Source organism: Lemur catta, chromosome 7 (genome assembly GCF_020740605.2).
Source record: "Lemur catta isolate mLemCat1 chromosome 7, mLemCat1.pri, whole genome shotgun sequence".
NCBI classification, from domain to species: domain Eukaryota; kingdom Metazoa; phylum Chordata; class Mammalia; order Primates; family Lemuridae; genus Lemur; species Lemur catta.
Genome location: NC_059134.1, coordinates 99,552,826 through 99,574,873, shown reverse-complemented (window position 1 = coordinate 99,574,873; position 22,048 = coordinate 99,552,826). Strand labels below are relative to the sequence as shown.

Here is a 22,048-nt window from a genome sequence, read left to right as displayed (position 1 = left end):
AAGAGACGTAAACCTCTCTTTCAAAATTGTTTTTTGAGAATCTGCTTTTAGAGTTCCAAGTAAAGAGCAGGAGAACAGGCTACAGCCTCAATGATAGATAGCTCGAGGACAGAGTCACATCTCCTGTGATAATCCCTTCTCCAAGGAAAGGCAGGAAACCAACTCTTGGACGCTTTTGTTATCAACTGACAACACCCACTATTCTGCTCCCTCCCCTCCTTTTCTCTTTCCCCCCTTTCACTCTCTCATTCTCTCTCTCCGCTAAGAAGATAAAATAAATTTTACTTTTATATCTTAATCTCTGCATGAGAAATCTTTCTCCACCTGTGCCGTGAGCGCCTGCCAGGCTTTCCACCCTAACAGTAGGGTCACTTCACGGGCGAGAGCCACAGGATCTGGGAATAGGAGGTTGAGATAAATCAATCTCAGTCTAGCCTGAGCCGGACGAGTGCCCTGGGGGAAACTCCGATTTCTCTGGGCCTTAGGTTTTCCTCTTTCAAAAGGGCAGAATCATCCCTGTGCCTCCTCCTGCACATTTGCAACTTCTCCAAAGAGATGTACAGACGACTGTGGCTCAACTCTTGCTGGTGTGTGGCTGTGGGGCGGGGAGGGGCGGAAAGGCTGTGCTCCCGTTTCCCTCCCAGTTCACGGTATTTATATTCCAGATGCAGCCGCTAACGGGTGCCCACCCCACCCAACCCTGCCCGCGCTCCAGGCCAAAGCTCCCATCCAAGTCCATCCCAAGCCGGGCCCATTCCTTACTGGGCCATGGGAGGGGACACAGCAAACACCTGCATTTTTCTCAGCTGGACAAGCTCTGTGAGGGCACTTCCTTGTTCCCTCAAACAGATACAAAACCCAAATTCAGCGATGGTTTTGTGCAAAGATGAAGGCTGACCAGAGGACTTCAGAGGAGGTGGGGGGCTGGAAGAGCAAGTGCCCCCTCCCAGGCTTCCCCGCACACCATCGGTTCCGATGACAGGACTCTGGAGAGGACTGACGTGTGCCCCACTCTGCCTTCCTCTGCACTGAGTTTATAATCCCTCATGCTACAAAGGAACACGTCTAGAAAGGATAGGATTTGAAAAAATTGTTTATTATGCAACAACTACAAGGTTAAGGCCCTCCCTTACCCTGGACTCCTCTCTGCAGCCCAGCAGAGGGGTCAACTCCCGAGGCCGGTGTCCCCTGCCTACTCCGCGTTCCCCCACCGCTTTGGCAGGAATGGCCAAATGACGATTTATCTGTCTTCCTGGCTGGAAGGAGCAACCGAGGGCAGGGGCCGGGCTGCTGGACCCCACTCTCCTGGGATTCCGGTACCAGCAGCAGGCCTGGTGCAGGGTGGGCTTCAGTCGTTGATGTGGATGGGCTCTGTGGGGTGTCTGCTAGTGTTTGTGTTCTGGACAGTTCTGCTCTAAAATAAATTGTATTCGGATGAAAATGGAGGTCAGGAACAGGAACCCTCTTTTGGTTCCAAACTTCCTAAGCAGACGTTATGATTCAGGCAGGGTAACGGTGACTACTGTAGTCTGCTGCCCTCTGGTGGCACAGCCGTGGTAACAAGCTTGTCGCTCCCTCTCAGATAACATCCTGCCCATTCATTCATTCCTTTGACAAACAGCTGTGGAGCAGGCCAGCGACAATGTGTGGGAACAAAGTGAGAACTGAATGTGGTCTCTGCTTATGGAAGCCCCAGGCTAGTGGAGGCGGCTTTTTGCAGAACCCAGGTCTGAGGGCAACATCACACACCTTGGCTTTGCACAAACGGGGTGATGACCCTGAACCCTGTACCTGGCCCATCCAAAGAGGTCAAGTGGCCAAGAGCCGAGCATCCAGCAGTGCTTCCTAACTAGAGCCAATTCCCTTGCCAATGGGAGAACCGACAGCTCAAAGTCAGGTCTTCCACCTGGCCTCCCGACCTCCCCCTGCTTCATTTTTTCCTTATCTACTTAGTGACTGTTACCTTCTCCAAAGGGTCTCTTCTTTCAACCCCTAACCTGATTCTGCTTTGCCTCCTGTTATGGGCTGAATTCTGTCCTCTCCCAACTTCGTCTGTTGAAGCCCTAAGCCCAGGTCCCTCAGAATGTGACTATATTTGGAGTTAGGGCCTGTAAAGAGGTGATTAAGGTTAAAGGAGGTGACTAGGGTGGACCCTAATCCAGTATGACTGGTGTCATTGTAAGAGATTGGGACCCACAGAGAGAGATGCAGGGACATGGCACGTGCAGGACGTGGCGAGAAGACGGCCTCCTACGAGCCTAGGAGACACCAACACTGCCGACACCTTGACCTTGGATTTCTAGTCTCCAGAACAGAGAAGACAAATTTCTGGTAGTTAAGCCACTCAGTCTGTGCGTCTTGTGGCAGCCCTAAGTGAATATACCTCCTAATGCTTCTTTTTAAAGGGGCAGTTGTTGCATATGGAGGTTTTCAAGGACACAAACACATAAACTCCCTCACTCCTGGCTGGTTTCTGTATTTGTCCATAGGAGCCTTAAGATAAAACACTGAGCAGTTTTTCTTTACTTTCATTTAATCTTCCTAGTAATCTACTTTATAGATGAAAAATTCTTGAAAGTTAACTTGTCCAGGGTTGCCTGGTAGTGGGGAGAAGCAGGATTTAAACTCAGTTCTGTTGCCAAATGTTGTCCCTTTCTCTCTGGTTCAGAGCAGCTAGCGTGGGCCCAGGGGGGTCTGGGGGCAGGAACCAGGACTGCCCACCTCTGTCTGCGGTGAGTGCTGGCAGTGTGCAGGAAGACTGATCCACAAACCCTGTCGATAGCTGCAAATGGGGGTTTGGTTCTTCCCTAACCCACCCAGAAAAAGTCCAATTCTTTTGAAAAACTCCTGTATATACTCCACAAGGCAGGACAGATTACTGACACCAAACCACCCCCGCCCCCATCTCGAGGTCTCTGTGTCCAGTACACCTGTCATCATTGAGACCAACGGGAGAGCTACGTACATTCTGGTCTTCGTCAACAGTGACTCCTAACCACACTGTTATTCTTTCAAAATATATTTTATTAGTGACACATGGAATTTAAAGTTAAGCAATTGCTTTCCAGAGAGAAGGGGAGCCCTGACAGACTAAAAATTGAGCAGATATGTCACAGCAGAAACATTTCCAGTGTAAAGAGAGAGCGATAGGAATACTCTCCACCAGGGAAATTCCTCTCCTCGCCATGCCGACCACACTGCACCACACCCAGCTCAGTGGGCAGGAGGGGGCGTCCCAAAGCACGGGACAGTATGGGAGCTCATGATGTCACGGCATCCTCCCCACATCAGCCGGCTCCTCCCTGCCGCTGGAGAGGTCGCAGAGGTCGCGAGTCCGTTACTCACTATATGACCCTCTACGCCAGAGGGCAGCCGCCAGTGAGGCTGGCTTGTGGGAGAACACTAGGTGAGGGACTCGTCTGTGAACCCAAGAAAACCCACACACTTCAAGGAACACTAGAGCGTCTCCATTATGATGGTTAGGGAGCTATGGGTTAGCGGAGGGTCCTTTGGAAGTATCTGGAAACATGTCTATATTAGTAAGTCAGAGAAGCTCTGAACTTTCTTGGAAAAATCAGTTTACTCTCTCATGGATGAAGAACATTTCCCTTAAAGGATTTTCTCGCTTCGAGCTAACTCGATGTTCTTGTGACTCAGAACTGCAGCATTCTGAGGTTCCCCTGACGTCGCCTGTTAGTCTGCTGCTCTTGCCTCACTTGCAAACACCGCTGGGCCCTTCCCTCCTCACCTCTCTGCTTTCTCAGTTCCAGAAGGCACCGCCTGCCCCAAGGCAGTTCTGCTGTGTCCTGATCATGCACGAGAAAGACTCACTAGGGTCTGTCATCTTCACTAGTCTTATTTTGATCTCAACACAGACATTTTTCTCTCATCACTTCAGAACGCGCTCCTCAACCAAATACTCAGATAATTATTGATCAAGGCAACAAAATGAGTGACAGACTGCACAGTTTTTCCATTTCTAGATCTAATTGATTAAGCTACGGCTCCACACCAGGACACTGTACTTTACCTCCAAGCTAGCGTCTAGAATACAATCTTCCAGGGCTCAGGGCAGGTCCGTGGTAGTGGTTTCGTCAACGTCGATTCCCGAGTGCAGCTTGCCGTCCTTCGCGGCGGCCCAGGGCATGGAGGCAGAGGTCCACTTCACCACCCAGTCTCCTGTTTTGCTGATCAAGATGAGGCCACCTAAACCTCTGAGCCTCGACTTCATAAAACCCAACGACAGGTCGGCAGCCTCTTCTAAGCTCTTCCCTGAGGACAAGGAGAGGTTGAGAAACAACATGTTACTGAAAGGAATCTGATGGGAAATTATTTGCAGTATGAAAAGCCAAAAAGCAAGTTAAAGATTTTTGGTAAATGGTTTCTACTTGAAAGCTTAAAAGGAGGGTCCTGGCTTCCCTGCCCTGAGCCAGAGCCCTGGTGTCCGTCTAAGCAGAGCGGCCTTCCCACCCACGCTCAGGCTCAATGTCTCTCCGCCACCCCTTCTCCTGAGGTGCTACAGACAGACGTGCTCCAAATGCTCTCCTCTTCAGATCCTACCAGAGGTGGGAAGGACTCAAAATAAAGTGTTCACAACCTGAAGGCAACATCTATAGCAAATAAGAAAGGGCTTCATATACTTCTCCAGAGCTTCTATGTACTTGCCTTCACAAGTTATTTAACTGGTTCTATGATATATGTACCTTGTTCTAGGTGGAAGAGGGTGAGTCTGGCCAGATTCACCTTCAGGATGCTTTCCCCATGCCCTGTGGTTGAAATGGCTCCAATGTCATTGTCAGCGTAACCTCCAGATCCTGCTCAAAAAAGGTGATTGGTTCTAACGGAGAAGCAGTGGTCAAGAAATTCACACACACATTACAGGTTTAATGCTACATGAATGTTAAACCCCAAGAGTGTAGACAAAGGTCAGATTAGTAGCCACAACCTGTGGATGCAAAGGTGGACTATTAACACCCCCAAATCCAGGAGGATAAAGGGAGGCTCGGGGGACGCAGGTCTGGCTTTCACAGAGCAGCCTCTGCCCCGATCACGCCGCCCTGCCCAGTGGGCCAGCCCCTGTCTCCCCCCACACCCATACACCGTGAAGGAAAAGCACCACATTCGAACAATTTGGGGAAAACTAATATCCGCAAAGCTAACATCCGTGTACACTGCCCAGCGATCTGGAGGCCAGGGCTGTTTGTTCAGGGGAGGCTTGACTGCGCCTGAGGGAACTATTCTGGGCTAGCCACTTAAGTGAAGGTCTGGAGATTTCTTCCTCATTGAGCAACTTTACAGCTTTCTCTCCATTGTTCCCATATCTGTGTACACACAGCTACCAGCCTGAGAGCCCTTTGGCCTTGGAGGCCCCCCCCTTGCTCTCTCCTGGTTGATACAAATGCATTTTATGATTGACACTGGCCTTATTCATTGATGCGGGATGTGGGGAAAGCAGGAGTCGAGAGCTATGCTCAGTGTCACAGGGCCCAAGGGTTCTCAAAGGCAGATAACCCCGTTCTGGTTGTGGAGGGAGCTGGGACTGGGCAGGGAAGGAACTACTGCTGTGGGAAGAGGTGCGTATCCTTTTTCCTAGAAGCCTCTGCTGTGGGATGAGCTGGCCTGACCCCATGGTGTCAACATGCCCTAATATTTGGAAGCAGCCAAGTCTTTGTTTTCTTTTCAGTTACTCAAGACCACAAAAGGCCAGGGTGACTCCAAGAGTGGTCCTGGCAGGGGTGGCAGGCCAGCGAAGGCACACTCCCTCCACACGCACTTGTCAAGAAGATGACTGCTCATGAGGTGACTGTCCCTCCTGATGGTCCACGTGGCGCAGCTGCGGTGCTGCTAGGGGAGGGCTCACTGGAAAGGCCGAGTAGAGCACACTCGGTCTCACAGCCAGGACAAGGACCTCTGAGCATTTAGGTTACGCCTTTTCTCTCTCAAGCTTTACCACCATAACTCAAGTTTGAAATTGGTCTCTGGGATCTGACCCGGGTGGCCCGGTGGCCTGGTCTGAACTCAGCTGGATGCAAAAGCTGCACTACTGACTGGGCACAGTTTGGCAGGATTTTTGCTAAGGAGAAAACTCTGAGTTCATGATAGAATAAAGGGTGTCAAGAATTGCTGAGTGCAGATTATTGCTAAAGACTAGAGTGAGGGTAGGGATAGTTTTCCACTAAAAGCATAAGCTGCTCTTTGGGGCAGATGGAACAATTTAGCTGTTTTCAAAACTTCAATCATCTGCAGGGGTTATGGGGACTCCCACAAGAGCAGTGTGAAAGTCTGCACAGAGTGCAACACACACACACCCCAGCCCTGCCTCTCACCCACCCCTAGGAATGAGATAATGTGCTTCCGTGTTAATGTAAACACTTTGATCTGTAATATATATGTAGAAGTGTATCACATTCATGCCACTCAAATCTAGTAACTGCAAACTTAAATTCTCAGTTTTCTCGGATGATTCATTTGAGCCCCTGCCTGGGAAGAGGTCTCACGTACTGAACCCTCTGCGAGTAAGTCTGCAGAACCAGAAATGGGCACTGCAGGGCAGCTTGGGAATAACATTAGCATCCCCGTGTCCATTTCTCACCCCAAGTCATCCCGCAAAGGCATGCAATCTAGGAAAACCAGTGTTTGCTAGACACAATCACTGCTCAAGCAGTGCCCTGAACAGCCCCATTGCCACTCCCAGAAATCCTGAAGCTGCCACCAAGAGGAGAAAGGAAATGCAGAAAGAAAAGGAGAGGGGCAGAGAAAAGAGAGGGAGGAGAACCCGGTGATTGGGACGGAAGGGGAAGGGGCAGGAGCTGTTCCCCAGTCCTACCTATACACGGTGTGTCTCCAACTCGGCCAACCATTTTATTCACGATACCCCCTGTAGAGGTTGCATAAGCTAAGTTTCCTTTGCAGTCCAAGGCAACAGCACCCACGGTTCCCAAGTTTCTGCCAAAAATAAACACAAAAAAGTGACAGGCTGGAGATGAGAAATACCCCACAACCATCAATATAGCTTAAACCCACTCAAAGGCGCACGGTGACTGTCAATGGCAAAGCGCCTGCTCGCTTCCTGCTCTGCCTCTCAGTCACAGCAGACTGACAGCCGGTCCTCCAGGACCCAGCTTGAAGAGCACATCCAATCCCAACACCACCACTTTCTAGCTGTGCGACCGTAAGTGAAGTTTTATTCTCCAGGTCTCATTGTTCCTACCTACAAATTGGGGATAAAAATAACAGAGCGCATCTCAAACCTCAGTGTACACAACATCCCTTGGATCCCTGGGCCCACCTCGGAGATTCTGAAGCTGCCACCAGGAAAGGAAGAAGTGAGTGTGAGATGCAGAACGGGACCCCAGACCCTGCATCTGTGCCTGCTGTCACAGCCTTTTAGTCTCAAAATTCAGTTCTAGTTGAACATTAACCCATATGATCACTCTATTTTCAGGCCAGTATAAAAGGCTTTTATTCTGAGTAAGATAGGGGGACAGTTTGAGCTCAGAAGTGTCATAATCTGAGTTAAATTTTAAAAATAATCATTCTTACCACTACACCCACCCTTCTGAGTGGCTAAAATGAAAAAGACTTATCAAGTGTTGGCAAGGATATGCAGGAACTGAAGTTGTCATGCTGTTAGCGTAAACTGGTACAACCCTTTTGGAAAACCATCTGGCAATATCTACTAAAGCTGAACATACGCACACTCCACGACTCCACAATTATACACTTGCATTCTGCCCATCAGAAATGTGGACATATGTTCACCAAAAGCAGCAGACAGAAATGTCCATAGCAGCAGTATTTGTAATACAGCAGTCCCCCCTTATCTGCAGGGGAAACACTCCAAGACCCCTAGTGGACACCTGAAATGGCAGACGGTACAGAGCCCTATATATACGATGTGTTTTCCTGTACTGTACACACATACCTATGATAAAGTTTAGTTCATAAATTAGGCACAATGAGAGACTAACAATAATAGTACAATTATAATAATATACTGTAATAAAAGTTATGTGAATGTGGTTTCTCTCTCTCTCAAAATACTGGACCGAGGTTGACTATGGGTAACTGAAACCACGGAAAGTGAAACCACAGAGAAAGGGGGCTGCTCTGACCTCAGACCGAAAACACAACGTCCACAAAAGGTAGAGCAGATACACTGTGGCATAGCAGCGAACAAATGGATGATCTCAGAAATAGAAAGTTGAAAAGAAGGCAGGCCAACAAAGTACCTACTATATGATTCCATTTAAATAAAGTTCAAACACGGGCCACACTCGTGCATGGTGTTAGAAGCCATTAAGCGGTTACCTTGGGGGCAGTAGCGAATGGAGGGGACAGGAGGGGAACTTCTGGCAACATCCTGCATCTCAGTCTGGGTGCTGATTACATGGGTTTCCACCCTGTGAAAATCCACCACGGTGCACACGTATGATCTGTGCATTTCTGTAATATGTGTTATGTCTATAAAAATTTTATCTGAAAAGAATTATTCTGGCTGAGGTGTAGGGTTGACTGAGGGAGACAAGAGCAGAAACAGAGACCAGCCAGGAGGCTTGAGGGGCAGTGGTTTGTTGGGGCGGTTTCAGCAGAGGCCTGAGCAGAGGCTGGAGCTGGGACTCTGTGAAGGTAGAACTGATAGAATTTGCAGGTGGAACAAACACGACAGAGAGAAATCACGAAAGACTTTGAGGCTCTTGGCCTCAGCAACTGAAAAGATACAAGAACTATTTATTGAAATGTGGAAGACTATTGGGAATAGCTTTTTGTTTTGTTGTTGGTGTGTGTGTGTGGAGTGTGGTGGGGAAACAAAAAACTCAGATTTGGACGTAAGCGAGAGGTTAGGAAATCACATGGAGAGACTGCCTAGTAGCTAGATATATACAGTCTGGCCTCTGAGGGGCTGGGAAGAGAAATTTAGCATGTCCTACCTAGAAGAAAGTGGGAACCTATCTTCCATCATCACAAAAACTAACTCCAGATGGTTAAAAACCTATATATAAAACATAAAACAAAATCCTTAAAGAAAATCTAGGTGAATATATATCTCAGGCTAGTGGAATGCCTTAGGAGTTTCTAGTCTTACAAACAATAAAACCAGAGGTAGGCATATCTGATTACATAAAAACAAAAGTATTTTATATGGTAAAAATGCTATAAATAAAGTAAAAGCAAAATAAAAACAACAGATTTGGGATTATTTTTTTAAAAAAGAGGATGATCTTACGGCTGATAATGAGACAAAAGAACTCAAGAGAAAGACAAGACAAAAATAGGCAAATTCATACAAAAGGATGACGCCCACACAAATGCAAAGTGATCAAACTTATTGTCAGGGAAGAGTACATTAAAGTGACAGTGTCATCCTTCACCTGTCGGATAAGGAATTAGGCACTCCCAGTTGTTGCTGGTGGCAGGCCCACGCCCAGCATTCAAGGGGCCGGGGCAAGAACACAAACACAAAGGGAGGCCCACAGACCATATGCTTAATATTCAGAAGTTATAAATATGTGCTATCCTCTTACTGTGGTAAATATGTATTGAAAAATATTTTTTTGTACACACACACATATATATATATATATATACAAGGTGCACAACATATTTTGATAGATGTAGACACAGTGAAATAACTAGAGTCAACCAAAGTAACATGTCCATCATCTCACAGTTACCTTTTTTTTTTGTGGTAAGAGTACCTAAAGTTTACTCTTAGCAACTCTTCAGTATACAATATTATCCTACAGTCCTCATGTTGTACATTCAATCTATTGATATGTTCATCCTACACAGCTGTAGTTTTGTACCCCTTGACTTATGTCTTCTTATTTCTCCCATCCTCCCTGTCCCCACCCCTTGGGAGCTGCCATTCTATTGCTTTTATGTATTCAATGTTGCTGTTTGTGTTTTTTTAATAGTCCACATCTAAGTGAGATCATGCAGTATTTTTTTCCTTTGTCTGGCTTACTTCACTCAGCACAATGTCTTCTAGGTTCATTCATCCATGTTGTTGCAAATGGCACAATCTCCTTTTTTAAGGCTGAATAATACTCCACTGTATATATATATACACATCACAGTTTATTTATCCATTCATCTGTTGATAGACACTTTGGTTGTTTCCATATCTTGGCTGCTGCGATTAATGCTGCAATGAACATGGGAGTATGGGTATCTTTCCATGGCAGTAACTTAATTTCCTTTGGGTATATACCAAGAAGAGGGAATGCTGGGTTATATGGTAGTTCTATCTTTAATTTCTTTTTTTTTTCTTTCTGAGTCACAGCACCAAGATGTCAAGTCAGTGATCTTGTTCTGTTCTTGGTTCTTGGTGTGCTCTTGGCCAAAGAATGACCAGACACACCAAAAGCAAGGCAAGCGTGAAACAAAGTTTATTGAGGAAGGACAACATAGGTTTATAGAGCAAGAGCAAAACACATTCACCAAAGAATGACAAACGGACCCCTCCGTTGTAACAAAAGGGCCCATTTTTAATTTCTTTAGGAAGCTCCATACTATTTTATCTTAAAAAATATTGTAAAGCTATGGTTTTCATATGACTGAAAGCTGACAAACTATCATTGATGACTTAATTCAGTTATTATTGTGTATATGTGGGTCACTTGTTCATCAACTGGTGATGGCAGATGAATGAACACACACACATAAAATTTATAAATTATTACTTATCACATAAATTAATTTTTCTTATCTTCATTTCAGGGAGTACTGATTATGTTCTTATACTGAACATTTTCACACAACATGAATTCTACTGACAAATGCCAAATAAGACAAGCTTTCTTGAGTCAATGTAGTTCCTTAGCACGTTTTAAATTAATTTTTTTTTTTTTCCAGACAAAGTCTCGCTCTGTTGCCCAGGCTAGAGTGCCGTGGTGTTAGCCTAGCTCACAGCAACCTCAAACTCCTGGGCTTAGGCAATCTTTATGCCTCAGCTTCCCTAGTAGCTGGGACTACAGGCATGCGCCACCATGCCCAGATAATTTTTTCTATATATTTTTAGTTGTCCAGCTAATTTATTTCTATTTTTAGTAGAGACGGGGGTCTCACTCTTGCTCAGGCTGGTCTCGAACTCCTGACCTCGAGCGATCCTCTCGCCTCGGCCTCCCAGAGTGCTAGGATTACAGGCGTGAGCCAGCATGCCCGGCCCTTTTACTTTTTTTATGTGGCTATTAGAACATTTAAAATTACATAATGTGGCTCTCACTTTATTTCTGTTGGACAGAAATACACAAACATAAGAGTATTAGTCCCCATGCGCAACTCTTGCAGATATTGTTCTCATTCATGAACACAGATTGTTCTAATTCAGAACCGCAAACTGGAACATGTACAGAGGCAAGGGAACAGAGAGCTGGCACTCCAACTGCCCACATTCTGGGCTATCCACTTAAGTGGGGGTCGGAAGCTAAAACTGCTTTGATAACATTTCTTCCTTATTTTGGTCTGGGATTGAGCAAACTTACAGCCTTCTCTCCATCATGCCTGTATCTGTTCACACACAGCTACCAGCCTGAGAGTCCTTTGGCCTTGGAAGGGTTCACTTTACTTTCTCCAGTTGATACAGAAGCATTATATGATTGACACTGGAGTTAAGACTTTGTGATACAAGAATCGAACTGACCAGTGAATTAAGTTTTAAGTAATTTGTCTTTGTCTCTTACCTAAATCCTTTTGCAGTTTGAATCTTCCCCACACTCCAAAGCAGCGTCCATTTCTGATACCAACAGTGGCACTACCCACAAACTTTGAACTCAGGTGGCCTTTGCTTCCAAGACACAGAGCAAGAGATGTGGAGAAGCCTTTCCCTGGCAGCTGAATGGTGTTAGTCACAAGAGCGATGACTGGGGTTATGGGTTAAGCTGTGTCAATGCTGAGTGACAAAGGTACCCCACGTGTTCTGTAATAAATCATTTTGTGTATTTGTGATACGAGGGCCCTTTAAAATGCAGGGCCCAGGGCAGGAAGCCCTCATGTTTATATGTAAGAGCAGCACTGGCTGGTGGAGATGTGTTGTTACAGAATTTTTGGAAAGCAATGTGGCGACATCTTTTAAAATAAACATGAAACACTGATAAAGCAATCCCCTTCCTATGCCTCTAGCCCAGCAGTCCCCAACCCTTCTGTCACCAGGGACCGGTTTCATGGAAGACAATTTTTCCACAGCTCTAGCCCACAGACACATTAGCACACTTAGTAAGGCTATCAACAGCTACCAACATCTGGCCAATCTTTTATAACAGATTCTTAACTTGGGGGACACATCAGAATTACTTGGGAAACTTTTTCATAATATACCTGCCTGGCCTCTCTACTTCAGATCTACTTAAATCTGGTTCTTTAGGGAAGGGGCCCAGATATGTATATTTTGAAAACGCTCCCTAGGTGATTCTAAGGTATACTCCTGGTTAAATATTACTACTCTAAAAAGTACGCAGAGTTAATAGACTGAATTCCATTATAAACTCCTAGGCCATATTCAAATTTTATTTTCAAATTTTGCTTTAAGGCAGGGGGCTTTTATTTTGGATTCTGGAATCTATAACATAGAAAACTGTAATTAAGAATATATCATTAATTTGAACTTTTAAGAGTTGTACTGATTTCTCTGCACTATGAAAGCGTGCTTAAGTAAGTTCATAAAATACACTAGATCACAGAGCACCTGCTCAGTCTATTTAAGATAACAAACTGATCAAGAAGAATTCAGATAATTGACACATTTTAATATAAGGCATTCTTCTATGAAATCATGTCAGAAAAGGAACTCCATTAGCCTAATTTGAGTTACTATTCAGAGGAGTAAAAAATGAAGTTAAATCTAAAACTCAAATGGCAGGTTTTCCACTATTCAGTTTGAATTATTTAAGAAATGTAGATAATCAGATATTTGCCAAAGTTTCATACTTTAATAACTCCCAAAAATGTGAGCTATAGATGAGACTTACTTTTGACAGTCTGATTTCTGAGCACCTTTCTCAAGCTTCTCTTTTTCCAGGCGCTTCTTATTTTTCTCTGTTATCAGTTGTTCTCCAGGAATCTCTGGAATCCCCATAGCTGCTGCAAATTTTGCTGCACCTTGGTCAGTCAGAAAGCAATGAGGTGTCTGAGTCAGAAATAAAAGGAAAAATGGTTAGCTTTTCGAAATTGCATAATCTTTTTAACTGTTCCAACTATGTGGAAATAATTACTTCTCTCTGAGTGCAAAGGCTCAAAAATGCAAATTCCACTGGCTTGCTCTTCTGAATGCTGAAAAGAGCCTGGCTCTCTGAGTTTCTGCATTTTCAAACAAACCCAAAATTGATGGACTACAATCCAGCAGTGGACTACAAGTTACTAGGGATGTGACTTACATATTATGTTAAATTTATAGAACTTAACCCATTTGTATTTAACACCATGCTATTATATAGTTGGTCTGTTCAGTTTGTAATGTGCTATGTTACATGTATTGAAAGAATGATGAAGAAAATACAGGAAGATAACTATGTAATCACTGGTCAAGTTACACTAGTCAGGTTACATTGTCAGCAAGAGTCAGAATCTTGGCTGATTTGAAAAACTTAAATAACACTGCTTCTGTTCTTATATATATTTTTAGGAGAACAGTGATCTCAGGTTTCTCCATAGTCAGACCTCCTTTTTTTTTCTTTTAACCACTAAAGTACAGCAGTAAAAATTCTTTAGGAAAAAGATGGTTAGGTCACATATACCTTTTCCATGACAAGCCGAGCAAGTTTAATGGGATTTGCTATACACCGGACTGCGGACACTGCTCCGGCAGACAGGTCTTTTCCATCCATGATACTAGCATCCATTTCAACGTCACCATTCGTATTCAAGACAGATCCACACCCTAACACCAAGAAGAGTTGAAAAGCAAGAATTAAGAATTTAGAAATTGCTCCAGATTTTCCTCTAATCTGTCCCCCTTTAATTCATCTTCTATTCCATTGCCAGAGGAACATTTTAAAAACACAAATCTCACTTGGCACCCTATGATGTACAAAATAGAAGTATGAAGCCCTTCCTGACCTGGCCTCTGACCTACTTTTCCAGCTTCATCTCTTATCCTTGGCTACATTTTACTGAAATATTAGGTTTCCTTGAATACAGTAGTCCTCCCTTATCCATAGTTTTGCTTTCTGCGGTTTCAGTCACCTGCAGCCAACTGTGGCCCAAAAATATTAAATGGAAAATTCCAGAAGTAAGCAATTCATAAGTTTTAAATGTATGCCATTTTGAGTACTGTGATGAAGTCTTGTGACATCCCGCTCCGTCCTGGCTAGGATGTGAATCACCTCTTTGTCCAGAAATCCACACTATCTACGCTACCCATCGTCATCACTTAGTAGTCATCTTGGTTACCAGATCGACTGTTGCGGCATCGCAGTGCCTGTGTTCCAGTAGCCCTTATTTTACTTAACAATGGCCCCAAAAGCACAAGAGTAGTGACGCTGGTGTATTGTTATAAGTGTTCTATTTTATCATTAGTTATTGCTGTTAGTTTCTTGCTGTATCTAATTTAAAAATTAAACTCTATCATAGGTATGTATTTGTAGGAAAAAACATAGTGTAGGGTTTGGTACCATCTGTGATTTCAGGCATCCACTGAGGGTCCTGAGAGGTATCCCCTGCGGATAAAGGGGACTAATATCTACTATAAGCTCTCCTTACTTTGCACATGCTGCTCTCTTTACCACGAGCACCCTTTCTCCAACTTTCTTGCCCAGATAGTGACTACAAACCTAGCTATGCTTCTCAACCTCTTTGTGCTTCTGTTTCCTCATCTGTAAAATGGGTAAGAATATCAACTCCTTTAATCCTCATAGCCATCAAGGAGTTAGATAAGGCACATTTAACACTCAGAGTAGTGCCTGGCATGTGCAAGCAAGCAGTAAGTGTTAGATGCTCTGATTATATGCCAATTTAACACTGGAGAAAACAAAAATGCAACTCTCCCAATATCAGATGTCTATTAGGTGAAGAGTGAGAAATCAAATCCAAGTCTGTCGCTTGGATAGCTATTTCCTTCTGCCAAAAAAACTCACATCTTTTCCACCATACCTTGATGCCTTAGTGGGTTGACAAACAAAATCCAACTTAACAGTTATTTCAGAGTTAGAGGGGAGTATTAAACTAGAAAATTTTATGAGACTGGTAACTTAAGCAAGATTACTTTTTTTTTTTTGAGACAGAGTCTCGCTCTGTTGCCCAGGCTAGAGTGCCATGGCATCAGCCTAGCTCACAGCAACCTCAAACTCCTGGGCTTAAGCAATCCTTCTGCCTCAGCTTCCCGAGTAGCTGAGACTACAGGCATGCACCACTGTGCGTGGGTAATTTTTTTTTTCTGTATATATTTTTAGCTGTCCAGATAATTTCTTTCTATTTTTTAGTAGAGATGGGGTCTCGCTCTTGCTCAGGCTGGTGTCAAACTCCTGAGCTCAAATGATCTGCCTGCCTTGGACTCTGATAGTGCTAGGATGACAGGTGTGAGCCACCGCACCCAGCCAAGATTACTTTCTTAAAATTAATTTTAATAATTATAAAAGCAATACAAGCTCTTTTGGGTAGAGAATGGAATGCTTGATTATTTAGAGAAATTATACTCCATTAGTTTGGCTAATGTGGAAGCAAGTGAGTAAGAAAATCAAACCTGAGACCTTTATTTCATTTGGGTTATGGTAATACTAATTTGCTTAAATTGTCTTAAAGAAAGTCTATATCATGGCTATAAAACATACTGTAATATTGCTTACTAACATAGCACATAGTGGGCACCATGTTATTTGTTGAATGACTGTTATTTAAAAGGAAGCAAGTGCAACAGATTTGTCTTTATGCAAAATGTATGAGGCATATTAGAAGGAACTAGGGAATGGAACACTAGTAAATGTGTGATAGGCCATGGTAAGTTTCATGGGTGAAAGTGAAATATTAATAAAAAGACTACTCCCCACCCAATCTGCTGTGTACCTAGTGAGTGCTTAGCTAGTGAGAAGTAACAGAAAAAACTCTCAGAAACAACAGGCTGCACAGCATGGGGATCCCTGTGAGAGGAGAAACAGAGAATCTCCATGCAACTGCCGCAGTTTCACGCCTGGACCATGTGCAGTACGCGGAGTGGAGAAGGGAGCCCAAACAAAGCCGGTGGTTGTCCTGAGTTGAGGAGAGAGTGGAGAATTTGGGAAGCCAGGGTCTGGAATCCGTGGGGCACAGTACTTGAGAAGAAAGAGCCGCACAGAGAGAGCGAGCTGGCAGGCTCTCTCTGCAGAGGGGTCTCTGTGAGTTTTCAGCTGAGTACTGACCAGTGTGCACAGATGAGGCAAGGGAAAGAGCTACAAGAAAGGACTTGGTGAAACCAACTCTGGAGCTCACACAGGGCTGGGAACTTCCCGTTCAAATAAAACCTCATAAAGTCCTACCACCCCGCCCCCCCCCCCCGCGCCAAATCTCTGAATTCCTTTTCAGCTCTATTCTTTTCTCCCTCAGTGTGCTGAATAGCAGACAGCTGGGAAATTTAGAGGGAGATATTCAGAAGGCAGCCTCTGGGTACAGGCAAAGAAATGAGAACTAGCTGGCTGCTCCCTCAGCTGGCAAAGTCAGTCCCTATCTGGTAAATCTGGCTCAACAAATGCAGCCAGAAAGCATACTGTTACCTCTCATTCTATGGTCAGGCAGACAAATGAAATTTTTCGTAAGCATTAAATGGTGCTTAGTAGAGTCAAGGGGACAGAACAAATACTCAGTAAATATGTGATGGTTAGTTGGTTAAGATTTCCTGAAATTCTTTTCCCCGACAGATGTTGGGTGGGTGGTGTGAATCCAAGAAGTATTTCAATCCCTAGATCTTAGGTTTTCTATTTTAAAACAAAGGAGAAATGAATGTCTTCCAGCAAGATAGTTAATCTTTCTGTGCCTTAGTTTTCTCATCTAAGATCTGAGCATAATTATACCTACCTCATAGGACTACAGCGTGGATTAATGAGTTAATCATGCAAATTTCTTAGACTATTGCCTGAAACATAGTAGATACTCATATCAGCTATGAGTAGTATTATTTAAAAAAAAGGGTGGACTGAAAGAAGCCAACCACAAAAGAATACACTCTGTATGACTGCACTTATATGAAATTCTGGAAAACAGAAACTAATCTATAGTGACAGAAGCAGATCAGTGGATACCAGGTGCTGGGGATGAAAGGCGGGATTAACTGCAAAGTGGCATAAAGGAACTTTTGGGAGTGAATAAGGAAAAACTGTTTTCCCTCTCTATAATCATATTCACTCTCAATACTTTACTTCTAACACCAGATGTGTGGGTTTTTTCCCTACACATCAATTCTCTGAGAGACACCAACTGGGTGTCCCATAATTCAATTCAATTCTGACACTATCTACCTGGAGTTAGTGTCCCACTCCCACCAGCCTGCCTCCCACTTCTGATGCCAATCACAAGTACTACGTTACCTGCAACTTCTGCCCAATCTGGCTACAGATAGGAGGCTCCCACAACCTTCTCAAGTTTGATTAATTTGCTAGAGTGGCTAACAGAACTCGGATAAATATGTTTACCAGTTTATGATATAAATAGAGGATATGACAAAGGACACAGATGAAGAAATACATAGGGTGAAGTCTGGAAGGGTTCAGGGCACAGGAGCTCTGTCCCCATGGAGTTGGGGTATGCCACCCTCCTAATACATGGATGTGTTCACCAACCTGGAAAGCTCTCTAAACCCGAAAGTTCAGGGATTTTCATGAATGACTTTATCAGAGGCATGACCAATTATTAACTCAATCTCTCCTCATCCTGGGGGTTGGGGGTGGGGCAGAAAGTTCCAAGCTTCTAATTATGGCTTGGTCTTTATGGAGATCCCATCCAGGAGCCACCAAGAGTCAACTCATAAGCACAAAAGATGCTCCTTTCAACCAGAAAATTCCATGGGATTAGGAGCTTTGTGTAAGGTGCTGGGGTCAAAGACCAAATATTAGAACAAAAGATTCTCCTAGTACCCCTATTGCTCAGGAAATTACAAGGTGCTCAGGCCCCGGGGCAGAGATCAAATATATATTTCTTATTATATCACAATATCACAGGGGATGATAGAGATGTTTTACTTTTTAAAATTTCACTTATTTTTTGAGGCAGAGTCTTGTTCTGTTACCTGGGCTAGAGTGCAGTGGTGTGATCAGAGCTCACTGTGACCTCAAACTCCTGGGCTCAAGCGATCCTCCTGCCTTGGCCTACCAAGTAGCTGGGATTACAAGCATGAACAACCATGCCCCGCTATGGAAATGTTTTAAATCTTGATTGTGGCGGCAGTTACTTTTCGAAACAAAAAAGAGAGTATAGTTTATGATATTTAAAGTAGGCTACTTTCAATCCCCCTCTTGGTATGTGAATTCTAGGAAGCTGGTTAAATAAAAAAAAGGAATTAATGGCTGCAAACATTCTTAACGTAACTTGATCAACAGGTAGGAAGAGAAAAATATTGCTTCTTGTTAGCATATTTAGTTGCACCACAAAGCTGATTAGATTCCCTGACACTTTAGAAAGCTTCTATTTATTCTGGGGGGCGGGGAGCTTGGCCTGCCTCAGCATTGTCCTCTAGCTGAAGCGCAAATTTACCTGCATTGAACTCAGGATCATTTTCCAGGGTGGTCACAGCTTCTTCCACAGCATCCACCGCGCTCCCGCCCTGCTTGAGGATTTTGTAACCCGCGGTGGCGGCTTTGACGATGCCCAGGCGCACGCACTCCTTTCGGTCCTTGGCGATGTTGCTGGCTCCGCCACCGTGGACGACGACGACGGGATTCATGTCGACGGACCCTGGCCGGCAGGAAGACGAGAGCGTCATTCCACACGTGTCTGAGAAAACCGCACGGGGACAAAGTCCAGTTCCTATTTCGGGTGGCACGGTTTACCGTCTTCGGCAGCTTCTTGAGGCCGCGGAGGGGCGGCTGGGTTTGAATGAGGCACGAACAGCCCAGTGCGCCCGGGGCCGCCCCGCCCCGGCCTGGGGTACCTGCCGGCCAGGCGCGGGTCTCGGGGGTCCGGAGCCTGCGCTCCCTCCCGGGCTGCCTTCAGGCCTCAGTTTCCCCGGAAAAGCCCAGACCCGGTCCCAGGCTGGGCCCCCGGCTGGGAAGGAGCGGGAGCGGCGCCCGGGGCCGGAGCTCCCGCCCCTCCTCCCGGGCTCCGCGCCGGGCCTCGGTTTCCCCGGGACGCGTCCCGTGCGCCCCTCCCGCTGAGGACCTGGGACGGCCGGAGGGCAGGACCTCGCCGGCGCCCTCCCCGCTTGAGCCCCGGCACCGAGGAGGGCGCTTCACGCCTTGGGTACAGTGTGTATTTCCGACCATTCCGTTCACCACCCCCGCGTCCCGGCCGCCGGCTTACCGAGGACACCGCGAGAGGCGGACGCCGACGCCTCAGGCTGGCCCGAGCCACCCGGCGGCCCCCGGAGCCGCACGGTCCGGTCCCCGGCGAGGCTAGCTCTGGATTCGCTCAGCCCGCAACCGCTCCGCAGGCAACGGTTCCGCGCCTGCGCGCGAGGGCGGGGCTGCCGCCGAGGCGCTGCCGTAAATCCCCGACGCCCGCTGGCGCGCACGGGGCTCGCGGCTCCGGGTCTCCGGTGCGGGAGGGACACGCGCCGTCCGCCTCCCAGAACCGGGACCGCGCTGGAGACGCTTCCATCCGCGCGAGCTTCCTCGGGGCACGCGGGGACCGTCCCCCTCCCGATGAGGCTGCGAGCAGGGGCTTGGGTTGGTGGTGGGAAGGGAGAAGTGGTGTGTAGCGGTTTTGTAAGTGCAAATGGAAAAGCAGCGCTCCGCGCACTGAAATCCTTCTTTGGCCAAGATGTTTGGCAGGCTTGCTAATTATTATTTTGAATGCTAATTATTGTTTTGAATTCGAATATCTTACCCTTAATTGTCTCTCCCCTTAACCTTTTGTAAAGAACAGAAAGACAAGCTGTAAAAATGTCTAGTTGGCCTGGTTCTGTGCCTGGGTGCCCTTAGAGTATGAAAAGCCTCACCCTAGTCCCTCCCTGTGAGCTTCAGCATCCCAGCTCTAAAGTCCGTCGCCTGCGAGAGTCCTTGTTTTTTGTTGGCGCTTTTCGTTCTCTCTGCCTCTGAGTGTTCCCTAAAGACTTGACACCCCGGTGTCTGGACCAAACACCTGTGTTCACCCAGGGTTGCCCGAGGTTCCCGTTTAGCTTTTCCGGTAGTCGAGGGGGATGGAAGGAATTTACATTTGTACCTAATAAGGCAACTGTAAGATACTGGATAAGTGACATGGACTGAAGGATACCTTACTCTATTATGTCGAGTACCTTTTTGAATTATGATTTCATTATTTTTTCATAGCCTTTATTTTTTAGAGCAGTTTTAGGTTCACAGCAAAATTATTTTATTTTCATTGTTAATTTACTTTAAACTGTTTATTGGCTGGATGAACCAATGTCAAAGATAGACTTTCTCTTTGTCCAACAAACACCCTCCCCCCCCCCACCCCATGCACTTAAGATTAAGATACTGACAGCACAGGGACTGAGTCGTTATGAGAAACTGAATATACAAAGGGACAATGGCCAGGTCTTATACAAAAATTGAACTCTGGACCACAGCCTCTGCAGCAATCAGTTCTGAGTGGTCAGGACTTGTTCAATAAGTAACAACATCCCTAATTTTTATCTTTGCTTCCAATTTAGGACCAACCAGAGAAAGCCAAATCTGTTCCCCTAACCAGCCACACAGAGTGACTGCTTCCAGTTAGTCCCTCTAGATTCCCCATGCCAACAGCTTCCAAGCAGGGCATACCTGAGCCTTCCCTTTTTTCCACTATATAGAGCTTTCCCATTCTCCCGAGTCTCTGCCAAATGCAAGTGATGGTGGATGACTCTCTTGCAAAAGCAAGCTCTGAATAAATAGCCTTTGCTTGTTCTCATTTGGGTGGTCTTCTTTTGTTTTCACATTCCATAAATACAAGTTTCTGCCTGAGGGAAGGGTTGTGCAAAAAGGGACCTGGAGGAGGGACTGTCCTTCTTCAGTTCTGGAAATCTGAGCATCAGGTCCTACTGTACCTCCAGCTTTTGCCTCCATTGCCTGCCTACCACCTACCCTGCTGGCGTGCAGCTGACAACCTTGCCCCTTTCTCCTTCTCTAAGGAATGCAAAGTCTGAATGTGACTGCCTGAGAGTGCTATGGGGCTGACTTTGAATCAGCTCTAATTTGTAAGGAAAGCTTTCATTCTGTATTATTGATAGTTGCAAATTGCTTTTGATGCAGCTGAGAAGTGCTGTGCTGCCTGGTGCAGGCATTTCCTTTACACTGGTTCTCAGACTTCTCCATTGAAGAGACCTAATGATGGATGAGAGGGAGCAGTTACTCCTCTCCCCCGGGAGAGTGGAGGGGAGGAAATAATAAAAATAATAATGATAGCATAACAATAGCAACCCTTTATTAAGCATTTACTATGTATTAGGTGAATGCAAAGGGCTTTACGTACATTTTCTCTTTGAATCTCCACAATAACCTTTTGGAGTGGAATCTGTTACTATCTCCAACTTACAGACATTTGGCGTTCTGTTTCCACTCTGTTAGGTTTGCTCAGGGTGCGAACCCAGAAAGTATGTATGGGATGGAATGTAGTTAATGGAAAACTTAGTGATCATAAGACCTGTGAAACAATAGCCACAGGAGTCTGGAGAGCCTGGGTTTATAAATCTAACTCTGACCACAGACGGTTGCAGTGATACAGGGGTCCCAGAAACTGGTTGTTTGAAAAGAATTTATTTACAGCAGCTGTTCTGGTCCAGTTGCTCACACCCCCCGGAGAAACCCTCTATAAAACGCAAGGCTCTCCCCTTTTCTCCAACGGATGCTTTTTTTGGCCTCCACCCATCTGCACCCAGATGCTCAGATAAACAGCATTTTGCTACACCTGAAGCTTCATGTGTCTCCCTCTTGGCTCTGAATCTAACACATTCTTGATTGAAATGGTTCTTGCTAAGGACACCACTGTCCTTCAT

General features: G+C 45.6%; 1 protein-coding gene across 3 annotated transcripts; it reads right to left on the bottom strand.

Annotated features, from left to right (window-relative positions):
- Positions 1 to 1,075: 1,075 nt before the first annotated feature.
- ASRGL1 (asparaginase and isoaspartyl peptidase 1) lies at positions 1,076 to 19,549 on the bottom strand. Of its 3 annotated transcripts, none has more exons than XM_045555946.1 (8): positions 19,417 to 19,549; positions 18,652 to 18,852; positions 13,734 to 13,876; positions 12,969 to 13,126; positions 6,827 to 6,945; positions 4,704 to 4,814; positions 4,031 to 4,272; positions 1,076 to 1,414 (listed from the first exon to the last, which is right to left on the bottom strand). In XM_045555946.1, the coding sequence occupies exons 2-7, from the start codon at positions 18,839 to 18,841 to the stop codon at positions 4,067 to 4,069; spliced, it is 927 nt and encodes a 308-aa protein (XP_045411902.1). In that variant the 5' UTR covers positions 18,842 to 18,852; positions 19,417 to 19,549; the 3' UTR covers positions 1,076 to 1,414; positions 4,031 to 4,066. The 3 variants fall into 3 exon arrangements, with proteins under 3 accessions (XP_045411902.1, XP_045411903.1, XP_045411901.1); XM_045555947.1 differs by having other exon boundaries at positions 1,076 to 1,409; XM_045555945.1 differs by lacking the exon at positions 1,076 to 1,414 and having other exon boundaries at positions 3,004 to 4,272.
- Positions 19,550 to 22,048: the final 2,499 nt, after the last annotated feature.

What these genes read in the sequence shown, in the direction of transcription:
- ASRGL1 (XM_045555946.1), bottom strand. Translation starts at nt 18,841, where the DNA reads ATGAATCCCGTCGTCGTCGTCCACGGTGGCGGAGCCAGCAACATCGCC. An exon ending in TGGAGACACACCGTGTATAG is followed by an intron (nt 4,815 to 6,826) that starts GTAGGACTGGGG and finishes TTTTTTGAGCAG; the next exon opens with GATCTGGAGGTTACGCTGAC. An exon ending in CCTCTTCCACCTAGAACAAG is followed by an intron (nt 4,273 to 4,703) that starts GTACATATATCA and finishes CCTTGTCCTCAG; the next exon opens with GGAAGAGCTTAGAAGAGGCT.